The 21946-nt window shown below is 38.1% G+C and overlaps 1 protein-coding gene across 1 annotated transcript in view; it reads right to left on the bottom strand.

Annotated features, from left to right (window-relative positions):
- The window catches only part of CDC40 (cell division cycle 40), a 44974-nt gene that overhangs the window by 9202 nt on the left and 13826 nt on the right, over window positions 1-21946 (bottom strand). Inside the window, exons 3-12 of the mRNA XM_075087433.1 lie at window positions 21337-21466; window positions 10546-10629; window positions 8381-8520; window positions 7654-7750; window positions 5837-5976; window positions 4191-4265; window positions 3420-3465; window positions 1916-2017; window positions 552-667; window positions 334-467 (exon numbers count right to left, since the gene is read on the bottom strand). Of these exons, the coding sequence (XP_074943534.1) occupies window positions 334-467; window positions 552-667; window positions 1916-2017; window positions 3420-3465; window positions 4191-4265; window positions 5837-5976; window positions 7654-7750; window positions 8381-8520; window positions 10546-10629; window positions 21337-21466 (1064 nt within the window). The remainder of the gene's footprint in view (window positions 1-333; window positions 468-551; window positions 668-1915; window positions 2018-3419; window positions 3466-4190; window positions 4266-5836; window positions 5977-7653; window positions 7751-8380; window positions 8521-10545; window positions 10630-21336; window positions 21467-21946) is intronic.

Raw genomic sequence — 21946 nt, 5'->3', positions numbered from 1 at the left:
ACAAAAATGTTTAAGTACTATGACCCATACTAGACTGAGTGGCAGTATATGCAGGAGTTTGCAGAGCTGAGGTTTGCACAACTTCAACACTTTTCAGAAATTAGCAACAATAATAGCTGAGATTGTTCTGATTCTACTTTCTTGTGAAATGTTTTAGCTACTGCATATATAATTACATAACAATTGTTAGAAATTTAAATTCAGCTCTTCCTCAGCTAGCTAGAACTCACTACACTACAGTGTCCTATGTGCTACGTATACTTTTAAAAATAAACTCTTTTCTCAGTTTGCTTATAATATACTTCAAGTTAAAATTCAAATTTTTAAACTTACCATTCCCAGACTCTTAAACTCTTGTCATCAGATGTACTCACAAACCTTCTATTTTCATCCACAAACACAATGGTGTTGACAGCTCCCAAATGCCTATCATACTCCTGCACAATCTCACCACTTCGAATATCCCACTACAAATAAAAAAAGTCAGAATAAGACCTTGTTTTTTATTAAATATCTCGATTTTTAGAAGAAGAGATATTAAGCAGACATACCTGCACAATTTTCTTATCGGACATTCCTGCAACAAAGAGATTTTGTTTATCTTCGTCAGGATTGAACTTGACACAATAAGGAACCTTCCTGTTTGTGAATCTTGAAATGCATTGCCCTGCAACAGATAAGCCATTCACAGTGCATCAGTGGAAGTTCTATGGGCTGATTAGTTCTTTGCAGATATTGATAAGAAACACTTGTTTTAAAGCTCTTGATGGGATTAGAGGGTAGAATTTACCCTGCTCTTTGATTACACTTTCTTTCACATTTGCATGCACTCACCTGTATAAACATGTACACACACAAACTGTTCTGTACATTTACTACAGCTTTCCAAACAATATAACTGCTCAGTACCCTGTATATCATCAGGATATATCAAAGACATCAGGACTGGTCAGGATATCACAAGCTGACCACTACCTTTGCATAGCATCACCTCCTTCAGATCAGAGATCTTCTTGAAAAGAGACTTTAACTCCGGCAACAATTCCTCAATCCTAAGGCTAGGAAAGGATAACAGCAATTCAACTGCAAAACAAGCCACTGGCCTCTTCTCATAGCCTCAGCCATAAATACCCTGATTACATGCTATCCGTAACTTACAGGACCCTGTTTTAACCTGAAAGCTCAATACATTTTTCAGGTGTATTAATAGGTCTGGAGAATTTGACTTACACTTCTCTGGCTGTCACCTGTATGAGACTAGTGGCACTGCTAACCAAGAAAACTAGTGTGTTTTTCAAACAAGGAAATTTCCTGTCTTAGGAACAGACGAAAGTTTAAAAGAATATTGACAAAATGTATCCTGTATCTTTTTTAGCTTAATAAACTATTTGGAGCAGAATGTTACAGAGTGTCTCCCATGCAGTTCTGTGAGAGCATCAGACCTACCCTCCACCCCCCTATACCAGCAGCTCAATTTCCACCACCTTTTTTCATTTGGAATGCTCTTCAAGTTCAGGTTAACTGAAAGATCCAGTGAAGTCACTGTTCTAAATTAAGCATATTTAGGTCTAAAGTATGATTTCATTGCTTATTTTTTTATGCCTGTAAACATAAATGTGCAATTAACTGATTTGGTAAAATGTTGTCTTTTTGCTGAAAATTTTTCTAGCATTTCAAATAACTATCAAACTTCTCAAACAAGAAGGTATATAGGCAGTGTCAATTGCACCATTACAGATAACAACAAAACATTTAGGAAAAAAAGACTGTTTATCCTGTAATGAAAGCCTAAACACTGAACGACAAGAGGATGTTAAGAATAGTTGAAACAACCTGGCTGACTGATAACATGTCTTGATATTTACTATTAATTAAATGTAGTGCCAAAAACCAGCTTCTACAAATACAAGCCTACCTGTTTCAGTGTCCCAGAGTTTAAGATAGCGGTCATATGCAGCACTAAGAAACTGAGTGCCAGCATTATTAAAACAGATGTCTCGAACAGCTTTACTATGTCCTACAAGATAGAAAAAATGCAATAATAAACTTTCATCCATTCATGCTTGGAATGTTTTATTTTAAAAGATTATTCAAGTTAAATATTCCAGTCTTTAACAATGCAAAGAGAACAAGGAAATCACTTATTGAAGCTCTTCATGAGCACTAGTAAAGAATGATTCAAGTGTGAATGAAAAATTAGCTCCTAAAGAACAATCAGAATAAAACCCCAAAATCCCCACACCTCTAAAGCACTGGAGAGAGAAACAATAGCATTGCATCTGCCTACTGTGCATCTTTCATAAATTGATATACAAGCAGAACTTTAAGTACTGTTGGCTTCAAAGATTGTTCTGGTCACAGTTAAGAGCTGCAAGAGAAGGTTAAAACACTATAATAAAAGTCAACATCTAATGAAAATGAGACACAAACACTACAGGAGATACATTTGAAGGAGAAACATTTAAAATTAGAAATCAGGTACAAAATATGGGGAATATGAGATCAGAAAATTAAGAATGCTTTCATCTGGCGTTAACTTTGCTACCCCTCAAGCCTCAATACTTTTAGCTGATCACTGCATCAGATTGGTAGGAGACCTCTTTAGTTAAAATGCTGGCACAGTAACTTAAATTATAGCAAAATAGCAAGAGAATCTGGTTGATAATAAGGATCTTTTGACAAAAACAGTCAAACTGTTCAGAAAGAGCAGCCTATTGAGAGAGAACCTTTTCTAAGCCATCATCTTTGCCACACTGCTGTCACCAGAAATATTAGGTGAAAAAAAGACTTCTTTGTTGTTACTCAACATATTTCACTCAGCGTTCTAGAAATGTTCCCATTTCAAAAGGAAAATCAGCTGCCTTTGTTCTGCATTCAAGGCTGCTAAGAAGATTGTATTTCTGTCTCCCTCAGCTATCTGCTTTAAAAAGCACCTGTTACATGAACAAAGACAACACCTGAACCCCGCCCCCCCAAATTCCCATGCTTCTGCACTAGAAACTCAGCACAGAAGAGACCACGTATTTAAGGTGGGATGGATCATCAGACCATGAGATGCCCTCAGAGCATAAATACAGAGGGCTGCTGTTTTCAACATGAAGGCAGGGCAATTTAATGTCACAAGTTTGCCTTTGGAAAGGAGACTTGCATAAATTATTGATGGCTGCAGTACACTAATGTTTTGTTTCAAGGGTTGTAAGGTTATACATCAACATTAAATTGTTCGGAATAACAACAAAGGTTCACTAAAAACTTGCACCTTTTTCAATTCTTATGGCCAAGGTCATACTGAATACTATTTGCCTTGGATGCCCACAAGTCCTCTCTATGATAAATTACTAAGCTAACCTAAATCATATCCTTCCATGAAGGTGTTTTCAATATACATCAGTTAAAAAAAATAAAAGAGAGACTATTACCAATAAATGTTCGTAGACATCTTCGATCACCATATACTTCCCATAGCTGGGAAACAGAAAAGGGATGGGGAGAAAATATGTCAATTGTTAAACAGTAACGATGCTGAAATTAAGTGCAAACATACATGGCAACATCTTTTAAGCAATTAATTACAAACATATGACATCTACTGATTAATCACAACTATGTACCCAGGAATTCACAAGCAGGCTCTGTCACCTTTTTGTTAGCAAAACCCCCTTAAAAATAACTAAAAACCCCAAACCATAGTCCAACTTTAAAGCCCTGAGGATTTGCTAATAAAAGAAAAAAAAAAGCAAAACTAACACCTTTCTAATATGATGTTTGCTGGACAATCTCAAACTAATCTCAAATGAAATTAGTTCAAGACCACAAATGCTTCAGTAAAACTCTTCAGCAGAAACATATTGCTAGTTGTAAAATCTCTTCAGCAGAAACCTATTGTTAGTTGTAAAACTAGGCTTCACAGAAAACCAATTATTATAATAATAAAGGCAATAACCAGAGGAACTTGTGACTTTCTAAATGCTATTACTAAATGATTAACACTGTTCTAACACCCACAGTCTTGTGTATTATGCCTATCTTCATTCCAACTAATTTGTAATCTAAAAATCAAGTGAGCAAAATAAAACAACACAGCCAAAAGGTATTTGGTGGAACTACCAAATGTTTAGGTATTCTAAAATTCATTGTCTGTATTCAATGATGATATAAAATATATACATGAAAACAGAAGAATAACTCACCTTAATTTTGCAATCCATAGAGCAAGATAACAGTATATGCCCAGAGAGAGGAAACAATCTAACTGCACTGACACCCTGTAAATAAGGACAGAATTAAAGAGTAAGTGGAGCATCTAGATTTCCTCAGTTGATTTGCCCTCTTTTCTAAGGAAAAAGCTAAAGCTTATCTTCATAATCTTAAAATGAAATAACCTACTAACATTCCATTTTAGAAACAGCAATGCATTTTGAACAACTGTTACTGGCAACGAATTGATTCACCTCAGCAGCTGTATATACACCCTCCTTCAACACTCACATCATTACTGTGGTAAACACAGTAAAGAAATACAAATTGTGAGTTTGGGTGACTGTTTCTGTATAACAAGCATTTTCAGGAGCAGTAGGTGAAGTTTTGCACAAAAAAAATTTCTGGCCAGCTCCATTTCTTACTTGCACTACCAGTGACTTCGACCAAATGAACTTGGATTCCCTGGGCACAGCATCTTCCCATCTATCTGTATTTCAGGTACTCCTTGCAGAGGAAGTCCAAAGAACCACCAAGTACTCTTGGTTTGATACCCCTTCTTTCATTTCATGTCAATTACTCTATTCATATTGCATCCAGTTCGTCCCACCCCTGGTTGGAGTTGGGTGCTTCATCCTCCCTATTATTGTCTACTTATAGCCCCCAGCTTTTCTAGATTTGTCAGCCCATCTTTCTTTTGCTTCTCTCATTGATATCATTGTTCATCTCTCGTTTGAAGGAAAAAGCTATTTTATGCATCAGTCTGTTCTAATAGGGTAATAGGCAGAGGAGTGACTGGAGCTTTGGGAGGAGATGTTTTTCTGGAAAGCATTGATAGTTACAGCTACAAGCTCGTTGATGCAGCAATCATTGAAGAACAATTCAGAGCTGTGACTCAGCTAAAAAAGGGTAAAAGCTAAAAATGTCCTCTGTGTCCTCCTTTCTTCCATCTTTCAGATATCATTAAGGTGCTGTCCATTGCAGCACAGCATATTCCCTGAAGCAATACTGAAAATTAGAGACAAAAGAAGCAGCAAATGGAGTACAGGCTTCACAATCTTATCAGTGAAACACTTTTTTAATACCAAAATTATGTATATAGTTACAGGTGCTGGCACAAGAAGAAACTGTAAATATTAAGTAGCATCATCAAAGAAAACTCTTAAGAAGGCAGATGTCTCAAAAGGTAATAGCTGTATTTGGGAATCCTGTAATGCTGATGCATCGTAATCACAAAACCTATGTAACTTTTCATAAGTTTTATATGAAATAGCCCTTAATTACTTTTACTATTAAAAAAAAGCACATTTTCAGGGATCTCTAGAATTAGCCTTACTCTTATTCACATGGTAGTTTAGGAAATAACTTCAAATCCCACAGAAGCCACTGAATAATATTTATCCCTTTAAAGGAGATCAGGAAGTCACTACATTCATGAAAAAGTATATGCAGGTAAACAAGTGCATTTGAGCAGGCAAACACCTTGTGCAAACATGTAACGCAACAATTATATGCAAAATGTGGTAAAGACAAAAATACTCCTTTCTTCTACTGATACTTTAGTTTTATAAAGTTACTAGCTTCAGACACAAAGTGAAGTGGGTTTTTATGATGCACGCTCACAAACATGAACTCCTACCTTTGTATGTCCAGACCACACGTGGATTTGTTTCTTTGGAAGATAGCACTTCTCAGGTGGCACTGTAGAACGGAGATTAACTCCAACATCTTGAGGGACATGAAGATAAGATCTCCCCTGATAGTCATACATTTCCTTAACTGAAAAGGTAAACACAGAATTCTGAGAATCCAAGAGCCTGTATTTCGAGAGGTTATAATCTTTGAAAGGCTCAACCAGCCAGACACAATTCAGGTTTTTCTCAAGACAGCTGCTCTGCTGTGAAGTGTGTGTGTGTCGGATTAAAACTCACTTCATAGGACACAGATGTGGAATCTTATTTGACATCAGTCAAGCTTAAATTAAGTCATTTCAGCAAAGTCTGCTTGGAAACTGATAATCTGAACATTAAGACAATCTCCCCCCTACGCAACTTCAAACAGCAAGAAAGTTCCTCCGGCCAACAAGGGTTTGCTTACACTAATTCTACACTGATTATAATGTGCAACTCTAACCCTGGCATTTGCTTTCAAACCACATTCCAGCCAGCTCTGTTCTGTGTCAGTCACATCAACAGAATTACAAACCAGAGAAAAAAGGATCCATTTGGCCAGTGTGAACCAACAGTGGTCAGCAGTAGCCAACAGCTGGTCTTTAACTAGATTTAGGAAGTGACTGGACAGTCAGACATGCAGGGATGCGTTGTGCTTGGAAATGGGTATTTCAGCGTAGACACATGTTGGATAGCCATGACATGAAGCTGTGCACTGATTAAATTAATTTCTCAGTGTCTGGGATATTGTTATGGCAGTTTTGGTTGCACAAGTGACAAGCTGCACAGTATTGATGCTTACACGTCTACAAAATGGCATATTTCTGTGATGTTTGTGTTTGAGAAGATTAAAGTCATCTTGTATGGTCTTTCAATGCGAAACTTCAGGTAGAGACCACGAAAAGCTGGATACAAAGTAATTATTCTATAGGAGGTTCAATGGCTAAAATTTCAGGTTTGTTATGCTCGTCACTATTCAGTAAATATTGTCATGATCTACTACATATGAAGAGAATGAAGTAGTAATGTCAGCAAGGCATCTCTCCTAGCCACTCTTCTTTAATGCATATAAGAAAGGATGCTCCAGTTTGTGCGTCTGAGTCTGGCTGTAGAAAGTGGTAAACAAAGAGAGACTTGGTTTACCTAACTATCTGTGCCAAGCAATATAAAGCAGGACTGTTTTGCATGCAGAGTTGAAATAAGAGTTTCCAAAATTCACTTAATTTTACTCACCTACCAAATAATTTTATTTGAAGGTACCACATGCTATAGGCTTCCATAGGGTAATTATTTGATACACAATTATTCATAGTATGACAGAAAGAACATTTACATTAAGAACTGAGGAAGTATAAAGTCCAAGTGATTTTCTAAATTGTATGTAAGCCATAACTCAAAGCACTACCTGCTGATGAAAGTACTGACACATAAAACTGCAGTAATTCTGAAGCTGAAACTAAGCCAAACTCATAACTTTAAAATGTTTGTTCTGGAAAATAAGAAAGGCATATGTGCGTCCAGTACAATTAAAAAATAAATAAGTAAAACCAGTACCCTGAAAGATGACATTTCCACGCTGCTCTTCACAGTATGAAGTGGAAATAGTCCAAGTTTCTCTCTTTCCCTGTCCTTTATGCTTATGCATGTGAGTGCTATTATCTCCAATACAAAAACATCAAGGTGCCTCAGCAAAACTGCTGAGGCTGTCTGCCATCCTTACTAATTAACACAGCAGGCAAGAAAACACAGTGAGCAAGAAAATGAGAACAGAGGAAGATGCCATTACCATGTAATATAGTCTTCTCCTCTCCAGGTTTATCATCTTCCAGTTTTCCTCTCTTCTGCCTCTTAGCTGTTATTTCATCCAACTCCTTCTGTTCTTCCTGGAAAAATAAAACAAGACCTTGACTTTTAAAAATTCAGCATTCAGAATCACGTAACAAAACCCAGAACTGCGCTACTGTTTACTGACTATTAAGAACACATTTATTTGCTAAATGAGATTAGAAATATTTCTAAGCATCAGTAAAGATAATACCTTTATCAAAACCAGAATAATTTAAGAAGCTATGTAACACTAAAAAGAATTAAATACTATCTTTATATTCATAGACTACAGCTAAGCATCACTGACTGAACAAGAAGGATGTTTGTTGGTTGGAGAGTAGTTTTTGGGGCAGGGAGGTAATTGTTTTTCTGTTTGTTTTTTTCTTTTCTGTTTTAAACAAGTTTTACTTTTTCTTTTCAAGCTCCTTCTGTTTGTAAACATATTTTTACCAGACTCTACGCACTATACACAGATACCATTAATTTTATGTCCAAACAGTCTTGCAAATAACTGAATGCAAAATATTTGGAACACCTTATTTGGATATATCACCTGAAATGTTTCTATAACTCTAACGCATACCAGGGATCTTCTGCTTGGAAAAACTACTAGTGCAGCTGGATCTCTGTTAAAACTACTGCAATGTAATAATGGTATGTATCCGTTGTGTTAAAGTAGTACTTACTTCTGATGGTTTGGCTACTTCTTTTTCATCAATATACTTTGCCCATGGTCCCAGAAAACCATCAATATTAGATGCATCATTCTCCTTGAATTTCTTCCTTTTTTCAATTTTCCTTTGTCCTGTTTCAAATACTGTTAAACCTGCAGAAAGAAACAATGCACTGCCTAGCTGCTTACACAGAATACACCATCATAGATTACATCGTAGTCAGTTTAAAGGAAAAGAAACCACCACCACTCCTTCCAATACACACAACAAAATGGAAAAAGCATTCGAACAAAACTGGCCAAAGCATTGCTAACATTGTTAACTTTGGGCACTGCTAACTATGTACAGTAACAGAGGAACCAATTAAACTGTGTGTTATGGTTTGTTACAGTATTTAACCATGCATGTACCCATGCATTTTTAACAATAAGTCTGCAGACTGTATGAATACATCAATTTTCATACTTTAATTAGTGCAGTGTTTGAAAGAGTAGAGTCCTAACAATTGGCTTCTGATCTCCCTCACCTCTCTCAATTTCTTAAAAAAACCCCCCAAACCCCAAACCAAAATAAGACAAGTCTCCCAACACTCCAACCACAACTGGGTATTTTAATTTAGTAAAAAGTCTCATAGAATAGTTTGGGTTGGAAGGGACCTTTAGAGGTCATCCAGTCTGACCCCCCTGCAGTGAGCAGGGACATCTTCAACTAGGTGAGGTTGCTCAGAGCCCCATCCAGCCTGACCTCGAATGTTTCCAAGCATGGGGCACCCACAACCTCTCTGGCAAACCTGTTCCAATCTTTTACCACCCTCATTGTAAAAAATTGCTTCCTTCTATCTATTTTGAATCTACCCTTTTTTAGTTTAAAACCATTACCCCTTGTACTATTGCTACAAGCCCTATTAAAAAGTCTGTCCCCACTGACAACAGTCATCTACCTCCAACCACTATCTTGGTCTTTCACGTAGTGCTAGCTTTTCACAAATGCTGTGCCCTCAGAATTCCATTTGTCAAAACATTAAACAATATAGGTATAAGAGCAAAAAAATTTCAAAGATGTTGAAGTAATGGCTTAGGAGTTTTTCAAAAGGTTGTATATACAATTACATTCAGTTTTCAAACATTGTTCTCCCACAACATGAGTATTACTCATATAGTGCAAAGGAGCCAAAAAGAGTTTTGTAGAAGCAAGGGGAAACAGGCAACATAAAAATTGAAGTAATGCTCATATGAAGGAGTTGTACATTAATGACAGTTTTCTTAAAATAAATTACTAAAATTCCATAATGAAAAGGTTATTTTTTTGTTTTTGAAATTATTTAATCTTAGCCATTTCTGTGACATGTCTATAGCTGCTATACCAAAATAAGTCTATTTTCTTTATCTTACTTTGGAAGGAAAGAGTGAAATAACCTTTGATATATTCCATGGAAGAGGACACAGAAATAAAGAGCCTTTGTATACACAGATGAATAAGATGCTGGAAAATGACACGCAATGGAAAGCATTACTGTAAAGTTGACAAAGGTACAATTTTCCAATGCAAATATGTCACTTTGATACAAGATATTTAACACTCAAAGCATTAATTACAAACCCATGCCTCTGGTAGCCAATCCTCCCAGTGGCATGCTATGCCTTTACCATTTAGCAACCTTCCAACGGTTTTTCTTTTCCAAATAACCCAAATAGCTTAACTCTGCTAAGCAGAGATAACATGCAATTCCCAACAGAATGCTAGAGGTTGCGTACATAGTGATCAGTTTGCTACTGAGTAGCACAGTTAAGGTGATTAGCCCAACATAAAAGTATCCTAACGCAGACATACGATAATTTTAGCCAAGACAGAATTTAAGAGGACCAAAACCCTCTGTTTCAGATACACAGATCAATTCTGCTCATGTAATGGCACATGCTAGGTTCCAATTACAAATCCTAATTTGAAATTTGACATAATGATAGCCTGAAATATTTGCTACTTCAGGAAAACAAAGCCCCTCAGTATCTCTTCCCTCTCAAATTACAACTGCAAAACATCTTCATTTTTTGTGTCTTTGGACATGGGTAAGTCTTTCATAATTCCTTCCTTTGACAATACCTATTGCATTTCTTAGTGAAGAAGAAACAGAAAGTCATCAGTTGCAAGTAATTTATATGAGATTCAGAATTATTTACCTTGATTTTTTTCAGCTTCCTCTACAGAACCAATATATTTGGTAGCAACTTCAGGGCTATCTATAGAGGGATCTAATGCATAACCTAGAACAAGAGGAGGAATGAAATACTGTTATTTCAAGCCTTTTAGTTTTGTACAACTTTTATTACTCCCCCTCACCCCCACTCCATGACTTTTTTTTTTCCCCTTGGCTCTCGAGAAGCTAGAGATGAGGAAGGGTGGATACTTTGAAATCCTACACAGTTTTCACTTGACTTAAGTATTAAGATTACTATGAATTATTACCATGAGTATGCACTGCTGCCAGAATGCTTAATTTTGCACAGGATAGAGAAGCAAATAAATAGGCAGCAGTTAACATAGGACACAAAGGGAGAGTAGTCATAGGAAGCAAAGTCACAGAATCTTTCTGGTGGGAAGGGACCTCAGGGGGCCCCTGGCCTAACACTCTGCTCCAAGCGAGGTCAGCACTGAATTCACATGAGTTTGCTGAAATGCAAAAATTAGATTTTGAAATGCTATAGTAACCTCTTCTTGTTGTAACGTGGCATAAGGAAAAGACTAGCTTAAAATCTTATGTTAGTGACACGTCATTTTAAACAGATGCTGCTTTAGTTCAGGGCACTGTTCCTTGGCTTGCAAAGCCAGCAAGTCACACTGAAACCAGCCCAATCTGCTGTGCACAGACAGCCTTCTGGCTTCAGCAGCAGCCTGTGGCCCAGCAGCCCCCTGCCCACTACCTCCGCTGGGTCAGTTAGAGTGCTACTCATCTCTGGCAGTCCTGGGAATGACAGCAGCTGGAAGGAAGAGGACAGAGATGGGGAAAAATGAAAGCAAATGAAGTTTTTCTAGGACTTTGTGCATATTCTGTCTCCTCCAGCAGAAATTACTTCATGCTCCTCCTGCCAGAGTTGGGAAAGCTTGTTCCTTCAACTTGAAAGCAGTTGCTTTAACTAACGTAGATGGTATCAGAAGCAGCAGCAATGGCCTTTAATTTTTAAAAGAATTACGTATCTACATCTTCATTTCCTGATTATAGCTATTGAGTCTCATTTATAAAAACAAACCCCAAACCTGCTGCATTTACTCTAATAAATAATTTATGAAATGTCCCGGCATTTCATAGATATTCAGGATATTTACAATTTTTGATACTGAGGTTCTCATTTTAATATGTGTATCTTACAGTTTTTTTCTGTTTCTCCTGAAGTGGATACCATGATCTTACAAGAATAAGACAGACAAATAAATTCATCTAGTTTCCAAGGAACAGGTGCACTGAACAATTACTGACCACCATGGCTTTTTTTTTTTGGGAAAGACTGCACCCTGGTGGACATATCACCAATTTTTATTAAATATTATTCAAGTGACAAAATGTCCCTTGAAGACCCAAGGAGAATTTCTCCGTATCAGGAAGGAAAATAAAATAAAATAAAAAATAAATAAAACAATGAAGATATAAAACCATTGATAAAACTAATCACACATGCAAAATCAAAGAAAACCTAGAGCATACAATCTAATTCTTGTATTTTTGTTGATTCACAGAGACAATCATGAGCAGTGGGAGATTATCCAGTCCACCCCAGAGGCCAATGGCCCATAAAAGCACATAGGTGCATACAAGTTGAGAACCTATCAACATCATCCCAATAGATCATGTACCCAGCTATTTCTCAGAAAGCATACTGTCCTAGAAGATGGTCCAGCTCATTTCCTTTTAGATGCCAGGAAAAAAAAAAATATCTTGACATTAGTAGAACAACCATTCCAAGAACACAGCAAGTGTTCCCATACAAATGGAGCAATCCACCTGCACACCAACTCTTGGGCTTCAAACCTGGTAAGACCCAGTTGTGGAACAACATATGCCCAGATGCTCCACGAGTGCAATGTAAGGACAGAAATATATACCAGTGCCCTCTTATGAAATATGAAGTCCCACTATACCTAAACCAAACAACAACAACAAAAATTGTTCTAGCCTATTATTAGGATTTACTTCCATGGATAACCAAACTGAGCAGACACTGCAACTAGACTTTTGCTAATTTAACTGCCTGCTTTTATTAAGCCACTATTTCAGTGAGTTCTTTTCCATGCTATAAGGTTTCTGTTAACAGCAGAGAGATATTACTTTGGATTTACATCAAAATCAATACAGTGGTTTACTTGTCCTCCAACTGTATTGACAAAGTCTCTGGGACTCTATTTGCTCTGTGCTTGTAAAAGAGGGACAGTATTCTAATGAATAGGGCCCCTGGGCCAAGCACAGCTTCCCGTGGAAGCAGAGACTTCTTATAGCTGGGTTGAATTTGGTCCAGCATCATTCTCACAGAAAAGCTCTGAACAATTTCTACTTTCTAATGGATATGTGAAAGAGAATCTTTTCTTTCCGGCTGGGACTGCTAAACACAGCTGCAAAAGACAGCTTGCTTTTATCCTACTCAGCTGGTATGCCATATAATGTGCCCTGACTTCTACGTCTCCTTCGGTTTTTTTTAGGAGGTAGATATTTCATGCAACATTTTAGCAAGGAAAGGTACAACTCCACCTACATCCATAATTTCAGTGCACCTGAAAATGGTTAGTTAAATAATCAGACTTTGATGTGCATTCCAGAAAGACAGCTAATTAAAGTATGTTTACACCATACTGTGCAATGCAGCATACAGAGACCCAAGGTAGCTCCGGTATGCGGAAAAATACAGCTGGACTAACCCATTCTGACTGCACTGGCCTCTCTGCAGAATCAAAGTAATCAGAGAATAAAGTGCCTACAATTGTAAGGGATAATGGTGACTGTAGGTGTTGCATGTAACAGAGTAGATAAAAAAAAAATCAGAAGTGTTATTTTCAAGTCAGAGTCATTTTAAGCTCTTACTGATTAAGTAATCCTGTTATAACCAAGTTACTGAATACTCATAAGAACGTTGAGATTTATGGACAGAAGACTGTTTCTTATTAAAAAGGAGAAGGAGATTTTAAAATACTAAATGCTGCATGAATGAAGCAGTCCACTTCTAGGATGAGTACTGATGCTGAAATAGCTACAAAATTATTTTTCTACCATATTCATGAACAGTTTGTGTGCAGCATGTAAAAAATAATCTGTAAATCTACTTCACATGGAAAATTTATATCTGCCCACATAATTAAGGAAAGTATATTGCCTTTTTTTTTATTAACCAGTGCTCAAAAGGGAATTTTCCAGAAAAGAGACTGCTTCTGCTGAGGATACAGATAGAGAAGAATAAACAAGTGCTTGTATTTTAGGACTTCCTAATCTTTTCAGCCATGCTCCAAGGACTGCAACAAGGGTAGCGGCGTTGATACACTTAGCAACTCTATCTGATACTAATGAGGAGAAAAAAAAAAAAAAAAGAAAAAAGAAATCTGAGATTTGCTGCAAAGTTAAAACTATCTAAAACATGGAACAGCACTGGGAAGGCCTAATCTAGATTGGTGCGTTCAGTCTTAAGCAATGTATTTTAAAGAAAAATTTAGATAAATATTGAGAGTAACAAGAATGATAAAACATTGGGGGTGGGGGGAGGGCCTAGAAAAGACCGAAGGAGCATAATTGTCAGTCTGAAGAGAGACGAAGGACAGAAGGCAAAAAACTGATGAACCCAAAGGTAGTTTCAATATGTCAAACATTAGAGACAACAATGTCCCACGGCTAGATAGGGCTGCTGAAGGGAATATGAGAAATAGTTTAAATTTGCAGCACAGGAAGTTCAGGGTGGTATCAATAAAATCTCAACTATTACGCTCATTAAAAAAACCCTACAACTACAATATTTATGTAGATTTTAAAACCATGCAAAATAGCATAAAAATTGATGTGACCTCACAGCAATTCTGACTCAAGAGATCTGACTAGATCACTGGTTTCAAGCTGTTGTCTGTAGATATAGGACCTGCATATCCACTGACTCCTTCCTGGGGAGCCTGAAAGACATGAGAAGCAGGTTTGCCTTCACAATAACAAAGGTTCACAACCTATTGGGGGTCAGGAACAAAATGAAAGCTTAAGAATCCAGTGCGGGGGCGGGGAAGGGGGGCACAAGGATCATGGCTAGAGCAGTCTAAGATTTGGCTTTTCCTTTTGTGTATTATATGCCTGAACCACAATGATTTGTATCATAAAGAGTAAAGACAGCAGCAGATATCAGACTACTTCAGCATGCTGGTATCACAGAGACATTCTTGATAAAGAAGCTGAGGTCTGGTTATCTGTCAGAGATCAGAGGCTTGCATTTGGCATGCTCATCCTCAGTTTTCATGGACTAAGGGACAGTACAAAAGTGACTCAATTAAGCTATGGTATTTTTGAATTTGTATAAAATACATTCTAGAAGGGCAGCTTGTTCTCACGAGGTTGTTTACTGCAAAGAAGAGCTGCAGATCTTAACCCTATTGTGGAAAACATCTCCAGTGCCTGTGCCAACTTCACCTCTCAGAACTCCTGGAGTGAAGGGAACCTTACTGAGATGGGTAGGTATCATCTAGATTTAAAAGGCTGTTGGTACTGAGTAGAGCTTTTTGATGACCTCGGCACCAGGAAAGGTCATGGAGCAGATCATCTTGAATGCCATTACGCAGCACATGTGGGACAATCAGGGGATCAGGCTCAGCCAGCATGGGTTTATGAAAGGGAGGTCCTGCCTCACTAACCCGATCTCCTTCTATGATAAGGTGACCCACTTAGTGGATGACGCGAAGGCTGTGGACGTTGCCTACTTGGACTTTAGTAAGGCCTTTGACACTGTCTCCCACAGCATTCTCCTGGAGAAGCTGGCTGCTCAGGGCTTGGACAAGCGCACTCTGTGCTGGCTTAAAAACTGGCTGGACGGCCAAGCCCAGAGAGTGGTGGTGAATGGAGTCAAATCCAGTTGGTGGCCAGCCACTAGTGGTGTTCCCCAGGGCTCAGTGCTGGGACTGGTCCTGTTCAATATCTTCACTGATGATCTGGATGAGGGGATTGAGTGCATCCTCAGTAAGTTTGCAGATGACACCAAGCTGGGTGGAAGTGTTGATCTGCTGGAGGGCAGGAAGGCCCTACAGAGGGACCCGGACAGGCTGGATCGTTGGGCCAGAGCCAACGGTATGAGATTCAACAAGGCCAAGTGTCGACACTTGCACTTGGCTCACAACGACCCCATGCAATGCTACAGGCTTGGGGAGGAGTGGCTGGAAAGCTGCCTGGAGGAAAAGGACCTGGGGGTGTTGGTTGGCAGCTGACTGAACATGAGCCAGCAGTGTGCTCAGGTGGCCAAGAAGGCCAACGGCATCCTGGCTTGTATCAGGAATAGTGTGGCCAGCAGGAGCAGGGAGGTGATAGTGCCCCTGTACTCAGCACTGGTGAGGCCGCACCTCAAGTACTATGTTCAGTTTTGGGCCCCTCACTACAAGACATTGAGGTGCTGGAGCATGTCCAGAGAAGGGCAACGAAATTGGTGAAGGGTCTAGAGAACAAGTCTTATGAGGAGCAGCTGAGGGAGCTGGGGTTGTTTAGTCTGGAGAAGAGTAGGCTGAGGGGACACCTCATCGCTCTCTACAACTACCTGAAAGGAGGTTGTAGCGAGGCGGGGGTCGGTCTGTTCTCCCTAGTAACAAGCGATAGGATGAGAGGAAATGGCCTCAAGCTGCGCCAGGGGAAGTTTAGGTTGGACATTAGAAAAAGCTTCTTCACTGGAAGGGTTGTCAAACATTGGAACAGGCTGCCCAGGTAGGTGGTTGAGTCTCCATCCCCGGAGGTATTTAAAAGAAGGGTAGACGTGGTGCTTGAGGATATGGTTTAGTGGTGGACTTGGCAGTGTTAGGTTAGCGGTTGGACTCAATGATCTTAAGGGTCCTTTCCAACCTTAACGATTCTATGGTTCTATAATTCTATGATTTGGGGATAGTCAATAGTTAAAGTAAATAAAGAATTTGGAATGACATACAGTCTTAAAAAAGCTGTATCCTTAAGCAAAAGGTAGCACAGAAATCTGAAACCTCAGATAACAGGGATAGTAATAAGCACAGAATCCTATTTAAACTGAAGGCAGGGAAATATAAAACCCAAGCATGCATACAAAATGGCAGAGGCTAAAAATAATACACAGTGAAATTGGAATATCTTGTTTTAAATTAGTAAACTAATGAAATTGGTAGGACAATACTGACATAATTGGATAGAATACACTCTTTACTAGATAGGAAGAATACAGATATAAGATAGCCATACCAGTGGGGAAAGCCATGCTATTTGCTACAGAAAGCTTAAAGACAAATCAGATTAACAAGTTAATGGTGTTAACAAGCATTAAAGGATCCTTTGGATTGAAATTCCAGGTTTAAGTAGTGGTGAGTACAGTTGCCAGGACTCCCTTACTGACTGTTCAGCCAGAAGATGCAATAACCATGGAATGGTAACAGAGATTAAACAGGTGCTAAGGAAAGCAGTACAGTAATAATGACATACTATAGTCACCTCCTTGTAGCAGACTGTGCAAATCTTACACCAAGATGTGATGAAAACAGCGTTTTTACACAATGTACTTGTACCATGAAGCAGTCATGTTAGAGGCTCACATGAAAAAAAAGCCAATTGAGCAGTGCAAGATTATTTTAAGACATTTTTTCTAAGGATACACATTTTAACAATGACCATAATGCAGTAAAAGTAAACATTGTTGAGGAAGCAAAGAAAGCCATAAAATACTTTTACTATAATGTTCTCAATCTCAAAACAAGAGGGCTATATTAGGTAAAGAAGATTTTGAAAAGGAACAGAAAGTGAGCACCAAAGGGTAAAAGCCTTTTCCAAATGCAGGGACACTTCAAAGACACCATGTAAGAGAAAAAGAACTAATGCCTGCCAGCTATTAAAAGAAGACTTTAAAGAAACCAGAAGGAAGTGAGCACAGCTGAACAGTATGTAAAGAGAAACTATTAGAAATAAGGAGCTATTCTTCAAAGAGCCGAAGTTGCATCCAAATGTGGAAAATACAAAGAACCAAACTCTAGGAGACAAAGCAAACACTACAGTAAGGCAGCCTGCCGCCCAAGAAAACGAGGACCAAATCACATAATGTATAAAAACTAACACTTGTCCTTTGTCAAAATCTGCAGGGGCAGAAAGCATATGAGACAGCACGTAGGCCAACAGATGATCAAGGAATGAAAAGAGACCATCAGTGAGGTTTTTTTAAACACATGTTCATTATGGAGGAGCTTGGGTAGGCTCCTGTGCCAGCATCTTTCTTTATGGGAAATGTGACAAAATATCTACCTGAAAGTCAAATGTCAGGGGATTAAAGAGTCAAATAAATGTTACAAAACACCAGGGACCAGATGGTAGTCATCCAAGAGATCTAAAGCCGAACCACAGTGGAAAAACTCTTGCCTAATATTGCCTCAATATGATAGAAATGGAACCTATCAAATATGATGCCGACTTTCAAAAGATGCTTCAGAGATCTGGGGAACTACAGGTCAACCAGACAGACATCTGTATTGTTAGGAGCTTCAAGCAGTAGAAACTACAGTAAAGAAAACAACGAGTAGGCACTTGGATGAGCATTATAGCAGGCAACACAGCTTTCTGTACAGGTAAATTACACAATGACAAAACCTCCAGAATATTTCTGAGGTGACAATCATGTGACTCAGCAAAGCTTGGTTGATTATGGATACCTTTATGAAACTGAGACTATATGGTGCCTCAAAGACACTGTAAAAAACCCACAGGTCTTTACACAGGTAATTGATTAGAAGTTATTTAAACGCTGGTCAGTTTCCACAGCGCAGGAAAGTTGCTGGCAGATTCACGCTCAGGCCCATGTTGTTCAACATATTGATAAACGATCTGGGAAAAGGGCATAAGTAGCTTTTACAAAGTTACTCAAAGTCATAGAGAAAAATGCAATGTTAATAATTTTTAGAAACTGGAGGGAAAAAGCCTCTCACTTTATTAAGCTACAGAACAAATTCATGGTGAGATTACATGTTAAACGTTGTGTACAGCTTTGCTGTTCATCTTGGGAATGATATAGTGGAACTAGCAGAGACACGGAAGAGAAACAAGCAGAACTGTAGGCATGGATAGGCTGCAACAGAGGAACAAGAAGGTTGACCAGACCTTTTCAGGTGGGGAAAAAAGCAGACTGAACTGAAGTATGGCCAAGATCTATAAAATAAGGAATGACACAGAAATGGTGAATAAGAAATGACTGCTCATCGTGTCTTCCAGCACAAAAGACTAGGGGACATCAATTCAAAATAGAAGGCTGTTAAGTTTCACAAGTTCAAAACAGAGGTATCTCCTCACATGGTAAGCTCCAGAACTTCCTGCAATAGGTTACTCTGTACACAGAAAAATTATATGGGATCAAGAAGCAGCTGGACAAACTTATTAAAAACAAAACCCAGACAAAACCAACAAATTAACTGAAAATTAATTAATATAGGGACAATTCCCCTGGTTCAGAAAACGCATATTGATAAGAAGTATTCAGGTGTATCACAATTCATTTGCTTCTTTCTTCTGCTCCTCACTAGGTACCCATTGCTGCCCACCTACCTAAGAGGATAAAGGGCTGGAAGGACCCTCTGTCAGTGACAGCATGAATGTTCTGAGCTACCCAAGCATCACAAGGAAAAAGTACTTTCAACAGTAAATAATTACTGCAAGAGAAGTACATGACAAAGATTGTTTGCCAAAAAATACTTGGGTTTTGTTTATGATTAATGTATAGGCTTCTCACTGAATATGTATTAACTTTCAAGATGATATTTACAGCTGCCTTTTTTTTTTTTTTTTTGGTGGGGGGGGAAGACTCTGCAGCAGTTGAGCTGTTTTGGATACATGATCTCATTTACCACCCTCTCTGTCCTGCACCACACTTGTCCTTCATTTATAGTCACTGCTTACCCTACATGCTAGCCATTGCATATTTTTGACACCTCCTGCCTTAGCACAATGGTGCTAAACAGCCTAACAGAGGCCAGAGGTGTCAAGATCTGCAGCTTTTAATTTAGAGTTTTACTCTCTGTTCTTCCAATATGTTATAACTTAGTCATTAAAAACATTGTGACTTAGATTTACACCTAGCAATTATGCTTGCGTTTTTATACTTGGTCTTTTCTGAGAAGATGTTTATTACCTCCTTCCAAATGGAAAAGAGAATATTGACTTTTTTAATAGACAACTTTTTGACAACTTAAAGGAGTGCTGTTTTTAACAGACCTTCTAGTGAGCCAGGATATCTTGTTCATTTATTGCATTTTCCAGCTTGAACATCAGCTTCTCAGTGCTTGTGTTCTTGCAGTTTAAATTGCCTATCTCAGTCTTTTCATAGCTCCATTTTCACCGTACCCAGATCATTATCTATTGAACATTTCTAGAAAGCTGAATATGAGAGTTGCACAGTTGCCAATGTTATCAGTCTTAAAAACATATTCTTCTACTCTCTTGCAATACAGCTTTCAAGGCAGTTGCTGTACACTGATGATATAAACCAGTAGCAGGAGCTTTGAGTAGACTTACTAGTTCCATCTTCCCCCAAACTAAACTTCACAAACAAAAACCCCAAAAACTATATGACTACAGACCCTTTTTTTAAAATATCTATTTTACACACACAAAAAGGCACAACCCACACAATGCAACATTTAATTTCACAGAACAAAATCTAATCTGTCTATTCAGATCCTGAATAGGCTCCGACCTGCAGAATTCACGTGTGCATAAAGTCCTAATGAACTGGAGGGGACTCGTGCGTAGGGAGGTGATTTTGAGGTGTGACAGTTTTCAGGGAGTAGTATTTTGAATGTAAATACAAATAAAGAAAGATTCAAGTCTGTTGTGTAAAAAGTTGAATGTTGTGACACTAAGTTTACACAGTATCAGAACTTGCCTAATAGGCTGAACTTAAGGGATATAAAGTGATACTTCATCTGAAAACAAAGATTCATATTTGCAAGATAAGCACTTGCAGTCAAGTTTAAAACAGCAATGAAAGCTCACAATGAAACACAGAAGAAAAATTAACCACTGATATATAAATACACGGCAGTTTTGGTCTTTCAAATGTGTCCAAAAGAATGCTTAGAATTCATAGTCTTTCCATGTCCTCCCTATTAAAAAAACATACATAAAAAGCCTATTTGAAACTCAAGCCTCGCTAAAACTCAAATGTTTCATTTTTCAAATGCAACTATGTGCAAGTGAAAACGTTCTTCCAAGATAAGAAAGCAGCAACTATAAAGAGCACAGTATAGAGTTCTTTGGGTCTATCTTTACTAAGAATATTTTAGTAATGTATTCCCACTTTCTTCAAATCCTGTTCATTCAGCTTGTATCTAGAGGCAACCGCTGAAGAACCTGACAACTCAGTAAGGCTTCCTTTTGGTTTTGAGAGCGCTACTTTTGCTTAGAATCACATGAAAGAATCTATTTGCATAACAGATCTACAGTTATTTGTCTTACTAAAAGTGTGAAATTTTGATTTGTGTTTTCCACACAGATGCAACTAATGGCAGGATTAATTAAGAGGGGTTTGGTAGGAGGTCATACACTTCATTACAGTTTCAAAGGGAATTACAAAATGAGCTTTCCCAAATAAATACGCTCTCCAGCCATACAGATTCTCAAAAACCCTTTCCCATTTTAGTATGTCTGTTAAAAAGCAATTTACAAAACATGCAGTCCTATTAACTGTTCTATAGAGAACAACGTACTTTGTCCAACTTGTGCATAACAAAGGTGGAGATTAATTCCACTGTTAAGGACTTACCATAGGTTGCAAATGTTCTTCTTTGTTGTTCAAACATGAAATCATTGATGTGAGCTGGTTCTGCATATCCAGAAAGCATATTTCTAGGTGCAGCCATTTGTTGAGTCCTAAATGGGTTTTCTGGTCCAAACTACATCAACAAGGTTAAAAGAAAGTATATCAGAATTACTAATGTCTTATTTGTGTGTGTGTACTTTTTCAGGAAAAAACACCGCGGGGGGAAAAAAAGACTTGTCTTTCAAAAAAACTGTAATGCAAAAATCACTTCAACTTTATATTTCTTTATGACTACTGAATAATCTTCTTAGTCTAAGTACTATCTTAGTAGTTATTTTACACAGTAATCGCTTACACAGTTGCTCTGAACAGCTCATTTCATGATTGAACCTTCTAGCCTGTATTACTGGTACAGAGGAAAAATCAATATCAACCACTTGACACAAAACAGTGCCATTCAGTACGTGATCAGGACAAGCATTCAGAAGACAAAGCAACAGCATACTGTCCCTTGTAAGGGGAAAATATCAAGAAAGAGATAGCAGGTCCTACTAAACCTGTGTAGTTAATACAGAAATTACACAGCCAACAATACATTTGTGCATTTAAAAAG

The sequence above is a fragment of the Phalacrocorax aristotelis genome, chromosome 3 (assembly GCF_949628215.1).
Source record: "Phalacrocorax aristotelis chromosome 3, bGulAri2.1, whole genome shotgun sequence".
Taxonomy (NCBI): domain Eukaryota; kingdom Metazoa; phylum Chordata; class Aves; order Suliformes; family Phalacrocoracidae; genus Phalacrocorax; species Phalacrocorax aristotelis.
Note: the sequence above shows the minus strand (reverse complement) of the source record. Positions and strands in the feature narration are given on the sequence as shown.